Here is a 22,959-nt window from a genome sequence, read left to right on the forward strand (position 1 = left end):
CTATGAATCTTATGCCAAATTTAGTACAGATTTCTCTGGTTAGTTCAGCAATAGCTGATGCTTTCACATAGTTATACACACATGTGCAAATGGGGAATGTAAAGTAAAGGGCAGAGTGTAAAAATGTGATTCTTTTTATTATTAGTGTAATTGGAATTAATTCAGGATAACACTTACGACAATAACCATGTTGCACAGACAAATTGTAAAGTTTATACCAATAATAAATGTTTTTTTTTATAGTGTAAAGTGCTATTCCCTCACCTGCCCCCAAGGTCCAGAGAACCAAAGAGCCCCGCAGTGTTTGTCGCTGGAGCAGGATCTCTGCTGGTCTGGCCGCATGCTGATGTCGCAGAACCCTTCCATCTTAGGGCCTGCTGAACACACAACCCTCCGCTTCTGCACTCCTGTTCCACAACTCTCCGAGCACTGACAGTCAGGAAAAGCTAATTACTTATTGTTTTCCAACGATAGTTTACACAATAATTGTCAGAACTCATTTCTCAAATTAAATAACAATGGAAAATAATATCACTAAAATAGGTATCAGAAATGGTTTAAAAAAAATGGGATTAGAGGTACCAGGATTGAGAGGATGCACATTGTGCAGAATCTTGGTGTTCTCATGGATTCAAAGATTGTTTCATGCTTTCTGACCATGGAAGCAGTTTTGTTTCGAAAGTGAAGAGAAACTTGGGATTTATAATTTGGATCACAGGACTTTTATAACAACAAAGATTATTGTATTTTTTACAGATCCGTGGACCAAAGCAATCTTCAGAATACCATCATTGCCTGGGAAAGACCAATGTACACAGATTTACTAATTGAGACTAAGCAAAGAATTCCTTTCGTAGATAGTCTGGTTTCCTGAACCTGTTCAAATAGATGTACTAAAAGGAGCTATGAATTTCTGATCTTTCAGTTCATTGTTTTTCTGTAGAGTTTTGCATAGTTAATACCTATCAGTAAAAAATACAGGTATAAAAATTCTAGAGCTCTTTTGCATGGAAGATTGTTTGTTAGTCATTATTTTACTATATGTGATAACTTAATTAGATGCACTTGGGTTGCAAATGATTTTAACAATTTATATTTTTATGAAAACAAATAAGGCAACGTCCTACAAAACAATTCAGCTCCTATTTAGTGAGTTCTCATTTTTAAGAGTTACATGCTGTTTTGCTTAGACCTTTAAGTTGTTAAGTTCTAGAATCTAGAGAGTTCTACTTGTCAGGTGCCATTGCTAGTAGGTGGATTGGTGAGATGTTAGAGTAAGTAAAAGTCTCACTTCAATCACTTTAATCACTACTTTTTCTTAAATCATTCACAAACTAACCATGTAGTGTAGTGTAGCTATTACTGTTATGGGTAATGTACAGCACATATGTTTTTGATAGTTGATAGCTTTGGCACAGAAAACTTCACCTATGTTACAGTGAAAATTACCTTGTAAGTAGAGAAAATCTTAAATTAAGTCAAAACTATTATGATAACAAGTAATTGGTATTAAATATCTCTGATTTTCTTCTCAATTTGACAACAATTTTAATATTTCTTTACAAGGGATGTAATATTTTTAAGATTTTGGGATAAAACTCAACAACGAATTGGAGCTCACCTCTTGGGACCATTCGGTGTACAGCCAGGTGTGGAGGTGCCGGTGACTCTGAGTCTGACAGGGAGGCATGTTGCAGGGTGTCTCGGTCACTGGTCGTTCGTTGATGTTGCAATCACCGGAAGGGACAGAGGACACTTCTTGTCTGCACTCCTTGACCACATTTGGCCGAGCACTGATAGACAGAGGATCAGTGTTGGAGAAATTATGTCTCATCACTATAACTTAATCATGAGTTGTTTTTAAATAAACTCAATACTTCATTATTAATGCTCTATGACAAGGCCAATGTGAAGATTTGAAGATGGCAAATGCTTATATATATATATATATATATAATCTTATAAAAATAAATAATTCGTTATTTCATAGTTAGAATACAAAGCCATATAAATGGAAGGTAATAAACATGAATGATTGTCTGGTGTACCTGACTCCAAGCTCCAACTGTCCACTGGCTCGGTTTTCCACCCACAACGGGGCAAGGCGGACGCTGACATGCTCGAGTCCGCTGCAGAAGTGGGGAGGGTGGGGTGAGACAAGCACCCTCGGCCACAGTCATAGTGAGAGTGGGGGTGATTTCTTGACGACACAGAATCTCTCGGATCTGCATTCCATCACCACAAGTCACGGAACACTCTCCCCACTCACCTCCCACCCACCTGACACAATGGATATATTTGAGAACATCACAACGTATCAATTTTTTTCCATTAATGAGCAAAATAATTATTATTTAGGAAATATTTTTCAAAGCGAGATTGTGGGGTTTGCAGAACATAGGGCTTAAGGGAATTAATGTAAATATTTCAACATATTATATAATAAAAATATAATAAACTAACATACAATTTGGCAGAAAATGAATGTTTACAGTCTCTAGGCAGACAGAGGAAAGGTTTTGCTAGACATTGAACTCATTCTTGGTAATGAATGAGTGAAATTTTATTTATAAATTTAAAGTCAACAGCTGAATCAGACACAAGCAAAACCGTCAATATCTAAGATATCACTAAAATTATTTGGAGGATCATTATAATATTTGGGTATAAACTAGCGTAAAATGGTCTTCATGCCAAATTTAAACAAACTGTAATGTATTTACGTTTAAGAACAATCTAAAACTTTTGCTTTACAAAAAGTACTAATGTATAATGAATACTTGTTGTCGACAATGTAACCTTTTTGACTGTACTAGGTTTTTAAAACTGTATGAAACAGTAGAAATGTTTATTTTTATTTTTAAATGACTGCTTTTATTCAAGATCATCAAATTAACACTAAGAAGAACTTCAGAATTGAATGAGGTTCAATTTACACCAGAAGTTCCATTTACACCTATGCAGAGGTCCAGTGCAAAAATAATCCTTATCCTAAATTACAATTTAAATCTAAATTTGTGATTTAAAGTTAATGGGACAGTTTCTAGGTGAACGTAAATTTATGATGAAATGAATGCTTTTCTTTGTCCGCTAGGTAAGTGATAGAGCTAAGAAAACCCTAAACAGTACTATTACATTATGTTTTGGAAAACTAAATTTGTGTGTTCTTCAAACAAATTAAAAGAGCAAATATTGAACATATAAAAATACAAGAAATAAACAGGTATGGTTATTTCATACAGATTTGGGCTTACAAGTTTGCACTGTGAGGAGTTTTTCAACTTTGAATATGTTTTCATTTCACAATACAAGATATTTGCCAAAACTACAATATGAGCTTAGGATCACTAATCACACAACCAGGTTTTTCTTGAAATCAATAGACTACATAAATTTTCCATAATAAAGAAATTGATCATCAGATGCACCAGTTGTGGAGTTCAAAGTGAGAGGGTATCAAAAGGTTAAAAATATGAGATGACAGTTTTTTCTCAAATCATATTTTTCTTAGCTTAACACACTTAAAACCAATCATCGGAAACACAATTAAATGTTATATCATCATCAGACAACTAGTTAAAATGTCTGAAAGTTGTTATCTAGCCACTTTCAGGGTCTGTACATGGTTAGCTGATGCTGATTTAACATTTATTTACGTGGCTGAGAGTTGGTTTTAAGTTATGAAACTAGAAAACATATTATCCAAGAAAAAGTTATTATTTCATATTTTTAACCCTTTTAATACCCTTCCATTTAATCTAACATTCACCTCTACTAAAATTAGCACTACTGACTATGAATTTCTTTCATAGTACGGTAAAAATTCCTCTATCCATATTTCAAGAAAAGCTAAGTTGTGTGATTATAACTTAGCTCTCAGTTCCCAGACTAATAATAGTATATGTAGGTTTTCTTAATAATTTTTTAGTTTTTATTTTTTTTTAGTTGATACAAAGGGGAAAGTGAAGGGGGAGAGGAAATGTATTATCCTTATGATGCTGTACTATTCCCGAGGATTTTGAAGAAAATCATGAAATGTTTTGTCCAAATTGGGTAACTTTTTAAAATTTAGAGGGACATCTACATGTTAGGTGAAATATTTTGGTAGTTTTATTTGGTGTAGGATCTGCCAGGCTCCACTTTCACAAAGAATTTAGGAAAGGGGTTTAATAGGTATAGTTGGTTTAGGAGAGGGGGTACATTGTAACCAGTAGAACTATGTATTAAAACTCAAGTCCATGAGTCCAATAGTTTCAAAGTAAATTGGCAATGTTCATGTAAATAAAAAAAATTCTCAGTGAATAAAAAAGGCATTTCTATTCATTCACAAGGATTAAAAAAAATTGTTAATATTAGAGAATGAAAGTAAAAGCTAGATTACTTTAAATTTGTATTCAGAGCTTTCAAAACTTTGAAACACAAAAAAATGCTACAATGTTTTTATATGATGAAATTAAATAGTCTACATTTCTTAAATGTGAATATCACTATTTCAAGTTTATTTTTAAATAGGTACATTTAATTTTGTGCTCTTTCAAATAGAGAATGAGTATAAAGTCCAAATTAATTTGTATGTAGTCAATATAGTTGAAATTTTTCTTATGTTTTATTACTTTTGTAGTAGACAGAATAAAAAATGTGGTACAATAAGTTTTGAAATGGGAAGACTTAGGATGTCCAATCTGATAAAAATATCTCCAATGTAGAATTAAAAAAAACAAACCTGTTGTTATTGTTGGTGTGCTACCCGATGGGAATTCAATCTCCAACCGGTAAATAATGGGCATCATAACCATTTGAACTAGATAAATAAAGTAAGATTGGTGAGGTAAAAAACCAAAAGACTATTAACTGCATCACCAATATTCTCCCATCAGAAATCGAAGAGTCCTTTTTACTGGCAAAATGCCTCTACATCCAGTCAGACCGGGTTAAAGAAATGCCTTGCCAGAATAAAAGCTGACAAAAGCATGATGCCTCTCAAATTACTAGTCGGGTTGTCACACATGCCCTATCAGTTGTATCAAGCCAACCGCCCACAGAAGTCCTGAATCCACCAAATATCTCCACTCAATCAAGCCAATAATACAAAGAATACTTATAAATTTAGTCAAACAATTTTAAGTAATATAAATTTTGTCGTGAAAAAGAAAAGAAACACAACCCTTCAACTTTAAATGTGCAGTGCTGTAACACTCTTGCTCGTATCCAGTAAATTAGTATTATTCTTGTGCTCTTAACTTAGTAATAATACTCACTCGGCCACGCAGGGCTTGAGATTACATCGCATTGCTTGTGGCGAAGGTTTCTCCAAGGAAGCACACCTCTTCTCGGGAACTCTCAGTTGCGTTTTATCTCTTATACATACTACAACAGCTGTCTGGATACCTGTAGAAACAATTATAACTTAGAGTCGAAGCGTATGGGGAAACATGAAATATGGCTAAAATATTGCACCAGTCTTTGCATTGCATTGCAAATATTGCATTTCTTTGGTGGTAAAACCGTAGGCAGAAACAGGGATGTAAACAGCTTTGACAGGTTCTGGGCTCATCTTACTCCTGGTTATTTCTACATTTTCAAAAAATTACTTCTACACAAAAATTATATAATTAATATTGCTTTACAATTTTAAATATAAACAAAAACACAATGGCCAATTAGAGAATAAACTGAAATCTGAATGTACAAATTTTCAAGTAGGTATTTGACATTTATTTGAAATAGATTCTTATAACATCCTTTGCTATATTTTTATGATATTATGTGTGTGAATATCTTTATTAATATTAAAGTAATGCAAATTGTGCAAAAAAATTAAATTAAATTAAATTTAGAGATTGAATTTGAGATTACATTTAAGGTTTAACTCATTACTGTGATGGACACAACTGATTACTATACCAGCTGTCCTAAAGTATGTACATGATTAGTGTCACAGTGAAGGTGTTAAAGAGTATGTGTATCTAAATATTTAAATTTTTTATAGTTTATGATTTTTATGCATTTTTTGAAATAGTTATGTTAAGTTATGTTTAACTTAATATGTGCAGTATAAAACTTATAGTTTTGTAAATACAATTTTATTTTGAAGAAGGGCATGTTGTCCCTGATGTACTGGATTTAAATATACAGTGTGTCCCATGAAGAAACGGAGAAACTGTCAGGACTTGTTCTTACGGTGAAAATAATGAAAAAAGTTCTTCGTACGTTATTTATTTAATTAAAAATTGATTTTCTTAAAGTTTACGTATAATTTTTATTGGCTTATTTTACATCATTATCTTAAGAAATTAATTCTTGACAAGTTTTGTTAAAGAATTTTACGTGTTTGTTACACATTTAACAAAGTTAATCTACTTGAAACCTAAATGAAACTTGTTTTTGGACACCGAATTTTGCGTATTTCTTCAGATATCTTAAAAATTACTGCAGCTAGAGGTCTGGTACCAATTTTATTCAATTTTTCAGTTCAATTTGCATAATATACATTAAATTTTACGTCCTGGTTAACGCCCAAAATAATTTAATAGGGCTCCCTTTTAACGGTGGCACTGAAATCTGGGCGAAATCTTTCACCCTGTATAGCTCGCTAACTAAGCGTTTCTGGACCTATGTGTATATGAACTTATGCAAATTGAACTGAAAAATTGAATAAAATTGGTACCAGACCTCTAGCTGCAGTTAAGATATCTAAAGAAATACGCAAAATTCGGTGTCCAAAAACAAGTTTCATTTAGGTTTCAAGTAGATTAACTAACAAACACGTAAAATTCTTTAACAAAACTTGTCAAGAATTAATTTCTTAAGATAATGATGTAAAATAAGCCAATAAAAATTATACGTAAACTTTAAGAAAATCAATTTTTAATTAACGTACGAAGAACTTTTTTCATTATTTTCACCGTAAGAACAAGTCCTGACAGTTCCTCCGTTTCTTCATGGGACACCCTGTATTTGGATTATATTCAAAATTTTAAATAAAAATGCAAATATGTTACATTCTTACTTCTAAGGCTTGTAGGAACATTGTTACCACAGTTAATTCTTGAAATATTACAGTCTTACTGTGGAGAACCATTTTCAGCTATGGAAACATCAGTTTTGGTAGTGAAGTTGAAATTTAAAATCAGTTGTATTGTGTTAGCAATGTTTCTACATGGTGTGACTGGAAAAACTTTGATGTGTGTTATCTTCATGAGACATTGAATTGAGTGAAAATTTAAAAAAAAGCTGAATCTTGGTATGAACAAACCTCCACCACAGGACTTCGAACACTCCGTAAATCCAGTGATTTTCCAGGAGAATTTCCGTTTCTTCCCTTTCCCCCCTTTCGGTTTCGGCTTGGGTGCCTCGTCCCCTGAGTACCCTTGGAGATCTGAACCAAAAACACTGTTTCCATAGGGGAAAGCTTTTCCACTGTGCCTGGAAAAAAGAAAACAGAGATATTTTAGTGTATAATCAGGCAGCTTTCATATATATTTTGTACTTGTTCATTTCTCAATATGAAGAATTTATAATAACAAACCTGGGCTCAGCTGCTTTATCTCTTTGTGCTCTTTCTTCTGGTGGAGAGGGTGAGTCTGAAACGGACAATGGAAAAATACAATAAAACATTTCTTTTCGAATATAATAAATATTTAAACAAAACTAATTGTATCATACACCATTATAACATGTAAAATAGCAGGTAGTAAAATATTGTATGTGTCCTCAGCGAAGCCTGTTACGTAACATATTGTGTTGTGTAAGCCACTTCAAACTTGTTAATATGTATAGCCTATATGATATGTATTGTATAACATAAGTTATGTTTCAAGTACGGTATACAGTAATATGAATGCAGCTCACTCCAATCTATATATATATATATAATTTCAATAAACATTGAATCACAAAAAGTACTTGCTCCGCCGGGAGTCGAACCCGGATCTCTCACTTGCCGGGTGAATGTGCTACCATTATATATATATATATATATATATATATATATATATATATGAATGTTTGTGTGTTTGTTCTTTATAGACTCAGAAACTATTTGACCGATCATTATGAAAATTTGTATGTACTGTATATGTATTTTTCCATGTAGAAGGTTTATATGCTATGCCCATTGATGTAACTCACCACCAGGAGGCGCTGCAAAATATATAAGTTATCAAAGCGCCTGCACATTGTAAACTACAATTATGAGATAGTTGTGTATAATAACCACACACTTTGTGAAGGCGCTAAGTGTTTATGGATATTTGTCTTTCAAATGAATTTCTGTTTGGCCTTATAGCTTGAATGTTAGACCACTTAATAATAAGTGCATGTACGTGTACAATGGCTATAAACATACAGTACACTTTTGGCAGATTTTCTTGATAGTGTCAACAAGGTAAACTCTACATCGGCGTTGACAATGTAATTCACTTGAACCAGAAGTGCTCATACACGAGCAAAGCTTACAAAAAGCGTGCGAAACCGCGGGGAACAGCTAGTTGCTTAATATTTCCAACAGTGACTACAGACATTTTTGTTAAATCATTTTATTTAGTATTAATTTTATTTTGTTAAATTGTTTGGTTTATGGTTGTTTGGTAATGGTTTATATGCATATTATTTATATTTTGAAGTTGTTATTAAAAACATACATAAAATATAATGTTATACATAGTGTTAAACATATCTTTAAAATGAGACATTTCCCATAAGTCTTCAATCAACAGTAAACAATGAAGAGTGTAGAGGTTTAATATTATTATGCGAATGTTGAGTTTAGCTCCAGTTCACCTTCATCTTACGTGCCGCATCTGAAATCTGACGCTGTCACAGACTTGACTTCTGAAATCTGAAGTTATTTTCATCTGAAGGGATCCAAAAACAGTCGGTGACAAAGAACGTAGAAGCTCAAACGAAACCTCCCATATCATTTCAACATCAGAGACACCCGGACTATAAAAATTAATGCAATCTAGGAGAAGAGGTACTCATCTAGGGAATGTCTCATCAGGTGCACAATTGAGTGCACTATGATGACAATCCCAAAACAAGGTGGAACAACCAAGTCTTCTACACAACTGTTTTTGTATCACTTCAGATGAACATGACTTTCGATTTCAGGAGTCAAGTCTGCAACAGCATCAGATTTCAAATACTGCACTTAAGAGGAAGGTGAACTGGAGCTAAACTCAACATTCGCAATGAATCAACCTTTCCCACCATAGCTGCGTTATTGTTATTATGTGATTAAAATCAAGATGGCCACCAGTACAATGGACTCTTTACAAACAAAGTATTTGAAGTATTCCTAATGCTTCCAACCTTTAAACATGTTAAAAATCTGATAATTGTGTATTTGAACAATGTGCAAATTAGGATTTAGACATTCTTCCAAAATATGATTCAAAGAATCCAAAGTTCTTATTCTGCCTTATAATATTTTACCTTGTATTTTCAATTTTTAGAACTATAGAACATTGAGGATAAATTACTTTAATTCAACAACTCCAAAAAGCTTTAAGCAGCAACCAAGTATAATGATGGTCTTACACTGAAAAAGACATGTGACTGACCTGCTTGCCTGAGTAGAGAAGAGAGATCCTTGGCTCGATACACTCCTGGAGCTGGTTGCTGAGATGGAGATGACATCACTGGTAATTGGTACTGGTACTTGATACCAGGGTTGGGCTGTTGATAGATCACCTGTTGACCACAATTAAGAGAGACATAAGTAAATGGTAGATATCACACCAACTAGCATAGCGTCTTATCTGACATCAGAATGTTCTGAAAACTAAATGCCATATTATTTCCTTCTGTAGCTAATATATTGTGGAATTTTACTCAACAGTAGTGGTGGATATATTCTGGAGTTTTGCTACTGTTCAGAATATGATACAGTAACAAACTTCATCAAAGACAGACGAGGATTAAAATAACTTATCATTGTCACGTTTTACAACAACAGAAACACAATGTTTCAAGATCTGGTATATGCCATCTTCTTCATGTGTAAAAATCCTAAAACTTAAGGTTGAGCATGTAAAAAAGCAAAATGATTGAACACAGGTGATGGACACATCAAAGTCAAAGTTTATAACAAAACAGTTGTATATAACAAAATATAATTTCAAAAATTAAATTAATTCTTACTTAAATGATCCCTCGCACCATACTCACCATCAAATCCAAAGGTTCAGCCAAGGGACCAGGGGAGGAGATAGATTCTGCTGTGTTGTCGTCTTCTCGATGGTAAGAGAACTTCGTACCAAGGGCTTCGAATTCCCCGGACCAGTTGATGGCCCAGTTGCCATTCAGGATGAATGTGCCATCGGTCTTCCTGAGAGCTGCAATAGCAACATCATTGGCTTCAGTATTTATCCTGATTTTGGAGAACTCAATGGAAATCAGAATCTTCAAGAAAATCTCTCACGTAAAAGCACATTGTTTAGTTCAATATGAAATTGTAGTGAAAGAGGAGGAAAAGTACTTCCAGATGCACCCAATTTTCTGGCAATAATTTATAGCATAAAAAATATTAAGGTTAACAGAAAGTGGTTTATTCTAATAAGATTACAGTCTTCAATTGATTCATTTGAAGAACCCACCCAAAATATTAAACTTTGGGTTGATCTATCAATAATGATATTGTACCCAAACTTTTAGCATTCCTATAGAATTTTTTAAAGAATGAAAATGATTCAATTAATAATATCTATTCTTATAAGATCTCTGGTTAGTTAGTTGCAACTAATGTATGTCCTTTCACCTAAATATCAATTGTACCAACATCATGTCAATTAAATGCTTTTAAATACTGATATAGGTTTGATTATCATTCTTGATAAAAATTTGTAATAAATTCTATCCCTGCCCATGTTGTGGACCAACACCAGGTTGCTGTACTTGATTGGTTACCTGTTAACACCATTGCAAAGTTCATGACTTGAGAAGGAGATTCAAGTTATAGTTATGAATTAGTATTGATTTTTAAAATTTTTACTAGAACATAAAGAATGAAGGCTCTATTTACTTTTTTCTGGAGTATCTTAAGAATTTAACAGTAGTTTTTAATTCAATTTAAAAACATATTTTATTAGTTAGAGGAGCAAAAGGGTTTTTTTTGGTATACCTTGAGGTTAATATGAACACCAACTGACCAAAGCCAAATATATTAATGCTAATAATGTTGGTTGATCTGTGAATGTGAAGTGACAATGAAATTTATATATGGTTATTAACCACTTCAAATTTGGTTTAATGCATTTTCCACTTGATTATGTATTTTAGAGTTATCTTAGTGAGAAATCCAGAATAGCTGACCAAAAGATACACTCACCCAAATAGTTTCTGCTCTGCTTGAGTTCCGTGATGGAGAGGTTGCAAGCTGCACTGGGGATCTGGGTGATGAGGTTGTACCCTACAGGAAGTTGGGGTCTGGTGAACAGTCCTGAGACAACACGACAGGTGGAGTTGTTTCCCCCACAGACTCCACAACTGTCGTACCTCTGGTCTGAGCCGACCACCCCATCACATCCAACGTGCTGTAACAGACCAGTGGTCTAATTTAAAAAAAATCATTTTAAAAGATTATGTTAGGGCAGTTCCATGCGTAACCCTTTCTTACAAATTGTAAGGTTTCCAAATGTTTCTCATATCTCCATAAGTTTACTACTGTTATAGAGTGTGGAGATGCTTCTGGCCAAAGAAATGCAAATTCTTGTTGCAGCATCATCTTGAAAAATGAGGAAACCCAAATAGTTGATCTATAAGTTATTTTATCTCAGGATTACTAAACTGACTCAGCTGCATAGCATCATTTTCTTGGTCAATTTGTGATAAAAACTGAAACGTATATTAACTGATACTAAGTATTAAAATGCTATAAAAAAGAATTGTTGTTTGGAAAATTTATGTAAAGTGGATTAACAATAAAATATAAAATTTTACTACTAGCCTATAAAAAGTTAGTTTCATTTAATATAAAGGTATTTAATGCAGGTGTTATAGTGTCATTACGGTCGTGTGTTTCTTAAAATTACTGTTATGGTTAATTTTGTAATGTAGTATTCATAAATGTACTGTTTGAAAATTTGTTTATTATTGAACAGAACAATTTGTTCATGCAGAAAACTGAAGTTTGAAGTAGAAACAAACATCATGCAACTGACAAATTTTATCCAAAACCGTCTCGATTACAGGAGCTAAAAAGAAAATGTACGTAGGAAGGGTTACAAACATGTGCCGTTAGTATAGTACGGCTTATAAAAAATACTGGTCGGATAAAGAAGTTTTTGTACGAACGCCTGGATTTAACTTCTTACTATTTTAGCTGCAGGTCTTCATATTTAGTGCCTAAAACTAACTGAAGGCGCTTCACAATTGGTTTACCCGTTTACGTTACCCGTTAAAATGACTACGTTATTGGATGGTTATTTTTTGACTAAAATTAAAACCTGTAATCCTTTCTCTATTATTGACTGAGAATTCGCGAAGTCTGTTATTCAAGGGGATATAAATATTCCGTCTATCTGTTTCGTAGGCATCTCGAGAACGAATTGAGCTATTCTCAAATATAGGCTACAAGCCAATCATATACTTCTAAATTTTGATGAATACGCAATATCAATTTTGATGATTGTGCATGTCCATCCATATGATTTGGCTAAGTGTTAACGAAGCCTATTATTGATGGGAAGGTAACAGATTTTGATTGAATTTTCATTATGTCCAATACATTAGATGTGTAATAGAATTGCGCAGGCTTCATCTCTCTAACAAGTGTTTAACAAGTCATAAAATATTTAAATTCAACAATGGATAAATGCAATGGAAACCTCCATAAAAATCCATTACAATAGACTAATTCTGATTACATTTCGAATACAAATATAATTTATATTTGATAAATAATACGTTTTGTATATCTATATGGTATACACTGTTATTATTTCTCCAAACCGCCAGGCAAATAAGTATCTCTTCTCTCACAAAACTTAAATTTTTTCAGATTTAAATCCTCTTGAATTTTAAAAATACGAGTAATCTTGTGTCAAATTTTGTTTAGAGTGCTATATTAACGTACGAAACAATAACACCAATCATATACTATAAATCCATACAGATATTGCATTGTATAATCATAAGTAATAAGCGTGCAATTTTGTAATGGTGATATTTTTTAACGCATTTTTTTAGATTTATGAATAATGTTTAACAAAATTTAAATTCCAAATTCGGTTGTGGTTTTAATATTTTATTTATGAGCCATTTCATAAGAATATACAACTCCAATTTAAGAACTTTTTGATTCAAGAACTTACTTATCAAAGTAAAATTAACCATATATCTTTCTTTTAATAATAAACAACTTAAATTATATGCTATGATGGATTAAAATCACACACTTTATGAATACAATATATTCTAGAGCCAAGGTCGAAGACGTACAAATAAGAATACTGAGAATAGTGTACATCGAGTTTTTACAAACATTTTTAAACTGCAATGTTATTTATTATTTTTTGAAAAATAACAATTATACCCATTGAAAATAAAATAAATTTCTTGTCTAGCATAAACCCAGTAACAGTAACATTAAGACTGGTGACATGGAGTGAACCGCTACCAGTGAATCAAGGCAGCAGGCAGCAGCGCTAGCGCAGAGTTTACAGCAAAGCAGATTAAACGTATCATGTGCCGGATTAACATTATCTTGTGGGAAGCTGGGCAAAACATTGCTTCTGTACTTTTACAGGTGGAGATTTATTTTACTCGGTCATACACTCTTGTAACGTGATCGCCAAAGCTATCTCGCGTATGAAGTTCTGTCGTGTATTAGCAACAAAATTAAAAGCATACTTAAAATTTTATTAAATTTGATCTAAAGAAAAACAAGTTTAAAATTTACAGTTTAAAATCATCTGCCGACACGGCATGAAAGCGATACGTGATCGAGTTTAAAAATATTATTTACATATGAAATTTACAAGTAAATAAATAAATAAATAAATAAATAAATAAATAAATAAATATATATATATATATATATATATATATATATATATATATATATATATATATATAATACATGTTGTACAATAAATTTTTAGAAGGGATAGTTTTTATATTTCAAAGGCATAGGTAGCCTTTTAACATAACCTTTCTGAAAATGAATAGAAAAAATTAATAACATAAGGAATTACTGGTATCCAGAGTAAGAAATTTACTCCCAGCTAAAAACGGCCGAAGTTAAAAAAGTGAGTTTTCCAGTATTACATGAGCTACAACGTTAGGGAGCGAATGCTATTAGTAATATATGAAAACCAGTTTAAACTATATTTACCGGTATTAAAACGATTTCATTAAAATACTAATAATACATAATATACGAAAATGATAAGTATAATAATAATAAAATATCTTCTTTTAAGTATATATTGTAAAAATTCGTAGCCTTATCTCTAAATGTGTTTATTTTTAACTAATTATTATAAGATGGATCTAAAATATGATTCAAATGTCTACCTCACCTCATGGAATGATAAAAAATATCGTTTTATATATTGATTGTCTTAAAAGATTGTAACAAAAATTTGGTAAAAACACTAAATGAAAATTGATTCCACTATTTAAAATGCAGTTAAAATGGCAACTCTACACAATATAAACAATAGTTTAATTTATCTCATCCTTAATGAGAAGACGACGTGTAAACGCTTTTGACAAAGAAAGCAAATAAACTACATGCTTATGACCGAAGAACAACCAGACCAATTTACTAGTTGTACAACTAGTCCCCAACCGAATAGAGATTCCAATTCATATTGTGATGAAACACAATATATTTGAAATCAGTTATATTATGAACAATTCCAATTAAAGCATAATGCTTCCTGGTAGTATCCAGTTAATGGATTATTTGTCACTACTATTAGATGACATTGCAAAGTTTAATTAATGAGCGTGAATTCTATTTGTAAATTTGTACAAAAAACGTTGGCCTCTAATGGCAGCAGGGATTGCTAACTGATGTTGCTGATTAAAGAGGATTTACTGACAATTCGCACCCTTTTTAGAGAGGTAATGTAGTCTTTTTTCCAGTTCCAGCATTTAATCTACTGTGCATACGTCTATAACTATGCAAGGCCACACCACGTGTCGCTTAACAGGCTTCGCTGAAGTTCAACGCGAAATTTCTTATCTATAGCTCATTCCATTATTGAAAGATAGAAGAACAGACAATAATACAGAAAACAACCATTAAGTCCCCTGGCAAACAAAAGAGAAATTGTGTCAGCCTACTGAGTGATTCAATGGCGATCAGCCAAATTCCATGAGTAGTCCTTGACCTTCATAGAACTCATTCTTTTCTATGCAGAAATAAAGTTTCATGCAAACTTTAACGTCTACAGGTGAAATCTTTCTCGTGATATTTTGCCATAAAATATATTAATATTTTTGTTTATTAAATTAGGTTTCATATCAGTGTTTAAATAATCGAAGTCTACACACCAAGTCACCATAAAATGAGGTTGTGGATTGTTAGGCTACTTGTATTAATATATCACTAGTTAAAGTCTCTAAAGATTGTACTGAGGTTGTTTACAAATTTATTTATTCAAATATTTAATCGCTGTTATCATAGTTACCCATAATACTAATGTTAAAATATTCGCTAACGCTTAGCTAGATCTCATTGATTGATATTCACCATCATCAAACTCAGTGTTGCCTATAAATAAAGCTTCATTCTTAATTTAAAGTCTACTGTATAGGTTAGTCCATTTTCGAGATATCGTGCGGACATACAGAGAGATAGACAGACAAAAATTTAATTTGTTCTGCCCCTTGATTGATAGCCTCCTCTAATGCCCAGCCAACGATATGTTATTAATAATAATAATTAGATATAAGCAAACTGATGTGTGTATAGGTCGTCTTCTTCACAGTTATTAATTTTTGTATTATTTTTGGAAAATAAATAAGAATAAAACTATTAAAGATCAGATAGTAAAGCAGTTTTCTATAACAAAGTAGTGTCATATTAATATCCCATTGTTTTGTGTACATAAAATGTAGATGGGTTTTCAACCACAACTGGATTTGTATTAATTTTAAATTCCAAAAAAATAGTGTAGAGTGTGTATTAATACATGCTTGCGCCACTGTGTACATAAAAAAAACAATCTTTGCAGTATATATTTAAAGTATTAAAATTAAAAAATTACAAGTACTACAGTACTTTGACATGCCTAATTAGATAGTTTTTAGAATGAATAGAGCAATTAAAAATATTATAATATTACATTTATATTTAGACAAAGTATTTTTACACACATTTTCACCACATTTCCAATAATAAATCAATGTGTTGATAAGTATTGTGTTACGAATATAATTAATAATATTGTATTTAAAAAACAAGATAGAATTATGAAAAGAATTCATTTCCACAAAGCTCTTATTTAACACACAAAGCCTTAATATTCCTTCCGGCATAACCGACCTGTAAATTTCTCGCCATTCAAGCATTTTGCAAAATGTTTACTGTTTCTGATTTTTTTTAGAGAATTCAATCCCTGGAAATATCATAAGAATAGTTCTTTGCTTAAAGTTCATCATTGATGGATGACTTGAGGGGATGATAGGATTTCGGATATTTGCCATCGTTACATGATACAATAACAGAACACTACTTTTTGAGGTTTGAAATCCACTCTCTTCCTCAGGTGTCCTAGGTAACAGGTCTTTCACCTTCCATAGTGCGTGTGACATGTGTGCATGTGCAGGGCTCTTGGTTCTGGACAGAGGCATCGTTTGTGTCCTCTTTCATCAAGCTGGGCGTAGTGCGACTATTACCGTACACAACTTTATGTTTGCTTGATTCGCTCGATTCACTTCAGCGGCTCAGACCTGCGAAGCGAAATATCCCAAAGCTTTTCCCAAAGATTTATTGGATCTGGACGGAACTCTAAAAATTAGATTCAAGAGGCAGAGGCGACAGTATTGATAAAAAGTTCTCCTGACACATCCAGGATTTGAACCTGCGCCCCCTGTAACTCCGACAGAATACCTAAAGCCTTAGACCGTGTGACCACCGTCTTTCTATTTGTTCCTCAGTTTACACCAAATAATTAATGCCAATTAAATGTAAATGCTGCGCGAATGTTTATTAAAACATAACTTATTTGAAGCCCAAATGTTTTTTATTTCGTTAAATTTACGTGTTCGTCGTACATTAAATCATTTACACGTTGAGTGTTACAACAAGCTTTTTACTTCTTAAAAGTCACGTTTTTTATTATTATTATAGAGACTTAGAATTGAATCCAAAAATTGATATAACACTCTTAGTTTTGTTGCTGTTACAGACACAGAGGAAATACATGTTAGTCAATTTATTATAAAACGCGTTTTGATTTCTACCCGGACGTTTTAATATAAACGGCCCATTCCATTTAGAAACCGCCTCCACAGTGAAGTGATCGTAAAGAATTATAAAAATCACACTCAAATGCTGACCAGCTTTCCAGAGATTTCCTGTACAGGTGTGCTGCACCTCTGCCGCACTGGGACATTACTAATAATTTGTATTTAACATGACACCGGTGGAAAGAAGACGGTCACAGTCCAGAGTCCCTTGTTCCTTGTCCGGTTCACATTTCCATACTGGCGGCCCGGCCCCATCGTTCCCCATTCTCATGTAGATGTGGGGACGGCATTAAACGTAAGATTTTCTTGTACGACACTCTAGTGCGAAACACTGCATGAATTTTAAACGTCTAGTTCTACCAACACAATTATTGGACTCCAATAACCCGTTCGAACATTTTGTGCTTCTTTATTACATGTGTCTTTTTTGAACATAACTGTGGTTGAAAGTTCCTGCGATAAGTAATAAATGTTTACTAATAAATATTTTAACAATTTTGTTACAGTTTTTTAACTTTTTTATCTAATAGTCACACGATAGATAAGATATTACGTGGTCACAAGTTTAGGCTAGGCTTAGATATTTGCTTGAAGCCTTACCCGGAACCTAGGTCTCTCGGTCGTAAACTCAGCTGCAAAACCTTTCAGAGTTATTTTGGACCAGTTGCCGTTGCATTAACATTACGTTATTACAATTTGTGGGTTTAGCTAATATTTTTATGAAAATAAAACAACTGACTAGGCTTTATACTTTCAAATTTATTTCTAGATTAATTAAGAGTTCTCGAAAAATATAATTTTAAATTGGCGATGAATTACGACATGCTACAAAAAAAAGCTTTGAATCAAAAACAGGTGTAATAAAGATGAGGTTTCAGAGTCAATATAGCGTGATATGTTTATGTTAGTGCGTTCGCTCATATTCACTTCAGCTACCGATTTTAAAAATCATTACGAAATTATAGCGATTTTGTTACGCGTGGCGAAATATCTTAAAGTACGTTAACAGGTGGTGACTTAAAATTGTGATTATCCGTACTTAAAAATCCATGGTAAGCTAGGATGACAAATTTATTTGCTGATTGTAATAGACTATCTATCCTCAGGGATGACCAAGATTCGACTACTCCACCTTTAGGAAAATAAATTCGTAATAACCGACGTCATCAGGATAAAGTCAATCAGTTAATCCCAAGATTATAAATTTACGAAACCCAGACCAAATCCTGTATTATCTGCTTTATAAGGGCGAGGCCTGCACTCCCTATCCGAGAGGTTATCGTTCGATTTCCAGAAGGGTTAAACTGTTTTGCAAATGGAGTTGCACAGTTTTCCTTGCAAATATCGTTTATTACCATAATTTAAAATGAAACTGGCATAGAAACATGCAATTCCGGATTCTGTCGGACCCAGGACGTCCCGTCGAAAACTGTGGAGGAAATGAAGGAACCATCGATCGAACCCCTTGGCACCCTTCACTGCACGGGTAGTTAAGGGTGAAATCACGCCTGAGCGGTGGCGTCAGTCGGGACAATGCGTCGTCTCTGCTACGTAACGCAACGCAATGATTCCACTCCACTTCTGCCAATGAACGATCGAGGGAGCACCTTAGTCTAATGGAAAGTGGTTAAGAACAATGGCAAAAGTCACAGAATGGTTCTCAATATTACGGTACGTACTAGGAGAAAGAATCGGGCACATAATTTATCGTTGACTTTATTAATAATTTTGAGTTCTAAATATAATTTTTGGATAATTTTAGACACAAAATTATAGAAAAGTCAAAGTTGATAAATTTGTGTTAAATCGGCGTGATATGTTTGTGGGTGTAGTGGATTCAGCTGAGGAGAACATCGAATTAAAGTTAAAAGGCATTGAAAAGTTTGATTTCTATTTCATTAAATAAATAAAAAAAAAAACAAATAAGTAAATTGCAAAATGCAAATACTAACCACAATATGGCTTCAAATTCCACTTTAGTAAAGTTAGCTTATACGATATAGATTAAATAGTAAATTTCGATATCATACTACAAACTAAAAATAATGAAAGTTTTCAAACCTTGAAGCCCATTGTTACATGTCACAAGATCCTAATGTAGCAGGTTTGTAGTTGCTCGATTGTTACATAAATTATTACACAGCATGTAACTTATACATATGTATATTGTACAATTTATTTTTAGATTTATATGATTTTATCGACCAAGTAGACAAACCCTAAACTAATAATAATACAGATGCATCCTATGTCAATGCAATACTAGAATTTCATTTTAATATAAAATATTCAGATAACTGCTCAATCCACAATCCGTTTCAGATGTTAAAATAAATAATTTAATATCTTTCTATTTTAACATCCGTAACATTTTAATAACAGTGTAATTGTTGATTTAGGTTCGTACATAAAAACGATAAGGTTGTTAAAGTTAGTAAGGTAAGTCTAATTAAATGTAGTTGCTATGAAACATACGTTTGAGATAGAACTACTGTAGTTGAAGTTGTAAAACAGGTCGGTGTGTCAAACGCGTCCAAACCAAAACATTCAACGGTGAAATCTGTTAAAGCCAGGTTTGCTATCATATTCCAGATGAAAGGCAGCTAATTTGATTGACAGGAAGAGCTGCTGAGCATCTGGGACCCATCTTGTGTGCGTTCACCTTATTGGCATCAAAGGGTTGTGTTGAGGCGTGTAGTTAATGTGCTAGGCTCACAGTACCACTTGTCTTGACAACATGGTGGATATGGTTGTCAAGGACTCAGGGAATACAACTGTTTATGAAGATACGTTACCTGAATCATGGCTGGGGTCCACCGGGTCGTCTGTGGCAATATTTACATTACAAACAACTGGGTACAAGTCAATAATACACATACTCGTATGTTTACATTACAAGCAACTGGGTACAAGTCAATAATACACATACTCGTATGTTTACATTACAAGCAACTGGGTACAAGTCAATAATACACATACTCGTATGTTTACATTACAAGCAACTGGGTACAAGTCAATAATACACATACTCGTATGTTTACATTACAAGCAACTGGGTACAAGTCAATAATACACATACTCGTATGTTTACATTACAAGCAACTGGGTACAAGTCAATAATACACATACTCGTATGTTTACATTACAAGCAACTGGGTACAAGTCAATAATACACATACTCGTATGTTTACATTACAAGCAACTACAAGTCAATAATACACCGTATGTTTACATTTACTCGTATGTTTACATTACAAGCAACTGGGTACAAGTACAAGTCAATAATACACATACTCGTATGTTTACATTACAAGCAACTGGGTACAAGTCAATAATACACATACTCGTATGTCTACGATGATCACCAAGTTCAAGAGATGATTTCGAGCCACCGTAAATTTTTATCTGTGTATAAATCCTAATCCTAATAATATTAGAAATGCAAAAGTAAGTTTCTTTATTCCGCTGTCACGCTAAAACTATTCAACCTTTTGTACTGAAATTTTACATGGACATTCCTAAGTTCACTGGCCTGTTCTTTTGAACTAATGTACCAATTCCAGTTCTAAAATTTCTAAAATATTTAGAAAGTTTACTATAAATTTAAATACTGATATAAATAAAACCCGTCTTAATTTCCGTTTGACAGAAGTAGGCTTCTCTGATCTGTGTTAAAAACTTTCTTGGTTGGAAAACAAAACAAAAAATTCTAAGAACGGAGTAAACTAAAATGACCATAAATATACACTTTTTAACGTATTTTCTCAATCGTGGGAAGAAGGCAAACTCAACATTGGCGTCGGAAATACGAGTATAATTTACTCGAACCAGAAGTGCTCACGCAGGTGCAAACTTTTAAATTGTGTGCGGAGCCGCGGGTAACTGCTAGTCATATATACATTTGAATATATCTAATATATTTACTGTAAATAGTTCAATTTATTTGGTTGTGAAATTTGCTCGATCGTTAAAGTTTCATAATTAAAGTCATTTAAGATATTTTTTCTTAAAGACAGGATGTATAAGTTTTTATTTTAATCCTTTCCTAGTTAATAATTGCTTTAAAATTAGTGTACATTTTCATATAAAAATAACATTGTTACAAAAAGTTTACTAGTATTTTACAAATAAAAGCGATACTTACTTTAAAACATGCCTGGTAGAAAAGGTTTGATGTGATTTCTCCACAAGAGTTAGGCCTAATAGGCATTAATTTACAGTAATTAGTTTTGATCAAGGAGAAAAAGATAAATACAAATATAAAAATTTGGTACAGTGTGTATATGAATTATAAATGAAGGAATAACGTGCTTTTAAATAAAATATAAGAAATGTAAATTTTTTTATTAAACTTGAAAATTTCTGTTGTTTTTGTGTGGCTTTAAGAAAGCCTAAAACTTATGGATTCATGGAATGATAAAAACACCCAAAGGTAATTTCTGTATTCATGCAAGGTATCTTAAGAAATTGTAAAATCACCCTAAAATCGAGCTAATTGTATAACCGAATGCACCGTCTTAAAGAATAAACTTTGTTTTTATAAAACTATTTACCAATTTTATGGAAAAATTAAATTAAGTAAATAAAAGTAATACCACTTGATACTGATATTGTTACATGATTTTATTTTTCGTTTTGTATCTTGGCATACTTTTTGTTTAATAATATCCATAAGAACAAAACATGTTTCCATTGGGTTTTAAAAACTTTGTTTAGTTATATTTCAAGTGAAAGTGTTCATAAAAAACTGCCCTCCATTGAAGAAATGTGAAGAAACAGGCGGTAAAATAGAGAACGAAGACGTCGATAAAATATAAGAATAGAAGTAGCGAGGCTATGTCTCACACAAAGAGGCAATGGAATAGAAAGCACCCCTTAATGACTCAATGACTCATCTCAGAAGATCAAAATGAAGACATCGTCGTAGAACAGAATGGGTATACGGCTTAGGGTCGCTCCAAGTGCGTCTTCACTCTTGAATAAGACCCTTGTCTAAGTTGTTTACAACATGACTATGTCTCAGAAAATGAAAAACTGCGTTTACTGATGTTTTTCTTCTAGCATTATCGGTTTATTTTGGAAAAATATACACAAAATATATTAAAATGTAATATGTAACTTTATTTTTATAACGTTGTAAAGAAATGAGGAATATAAAACTGATAAAATATGAAAGTGAAGAACGCGAAGGTTAGGGAGATGTGTTTTAAAACTTAATATGTAGGTAAATATTTATTTTATTTCACAGGTAAAAAGTTACAATAACATATTTACGTGTTCTGAAAATGCAAAATTTACAAGGTTGCTAAACTACACACTTAAGATATCCTTGTAGCTTTATTATGGAGGCTTTATTGTAGTTCAAATGAGGATGTAGCATATAGTTGTAAACGTTTCCCAATACATTTCTTTATTGTATTCTTCCTATTCAAAGCTATCTAGGAAAGTTATGTTGTTGACGCAAAGTCAACTTGAAGCAGAATGATTACTTATGTAAAACATGGTGGTGTTTGTAGAATTGCGATGAGATGGAAA

The 22,959-nt window shown here is 32.7% G+C and overlaps 1 protein-coding gene across 1 annotated transcript in view; it reads right to left on the reverse strand.

The window, feature by feature from the left end:
- Positions 1–292: 292 nt before the first annotated feature.
- LOC124354655 (thrombospondin type-1 domain-containing protein 4-like) overlaps positions 293–22,959 on the reverse strand; it is a 533,801-nt gene continuing 511,134 nt past the window's right edge. Inside the window, exons 6-14 of the mRNA XM_046805280.1 lie at positions 11,330–11,534; positions 10,171–10,337; positions 9,564–9,693; positions 7,529–7,583; positions 7,256–7,425; positions 5,259–5,388; positions 2,049–2,280; positions 1,622–1,793; positions 293–429 (exon numbers count right to left, since the gene is read on the reverse strand). Coding sequence (XP_046661236.1) covers positions 1,734–1,793; positions 2,049–2,280; positions 5,259–5,388; positions 7,256–7,425; positions 7,529–7,583; positions 9,564–9,693; positions 10,171–10,337; positions 11,330–11,534 — 1,149 coding nt within the window. The 3' untranslated portion in view covers positions 293–429; positions 1,622–1,733. The remainder of the gene's footprint in view (positions 430–1,621; positions 1,794–2,048; positions 2,281–5,258; positions 5,389–7,255; positions 7,426–7,528; positions 7,584–9,563; positions 9,694–10,170; positions 10,338–11,329; positions 11,535–22,959) is intronic.

The sequence above is a fragment of the Homalodisca vitripennis genome, chromosome 2, assembly GCF_021130785.1.
Source record: "Homalodisca vitripennis isolate AUS2020 chromosome 2, UT_GWSS_2.1, whole genome shotgun sequence".
Classification (NCBI taxonomy): domain Eukaryota; kingdom Metazoa; phylum Arthropoda; class Insecta; order Hemiptera; family Cicadellidae; genus Homalodisca; species Homalodisca vitripennis.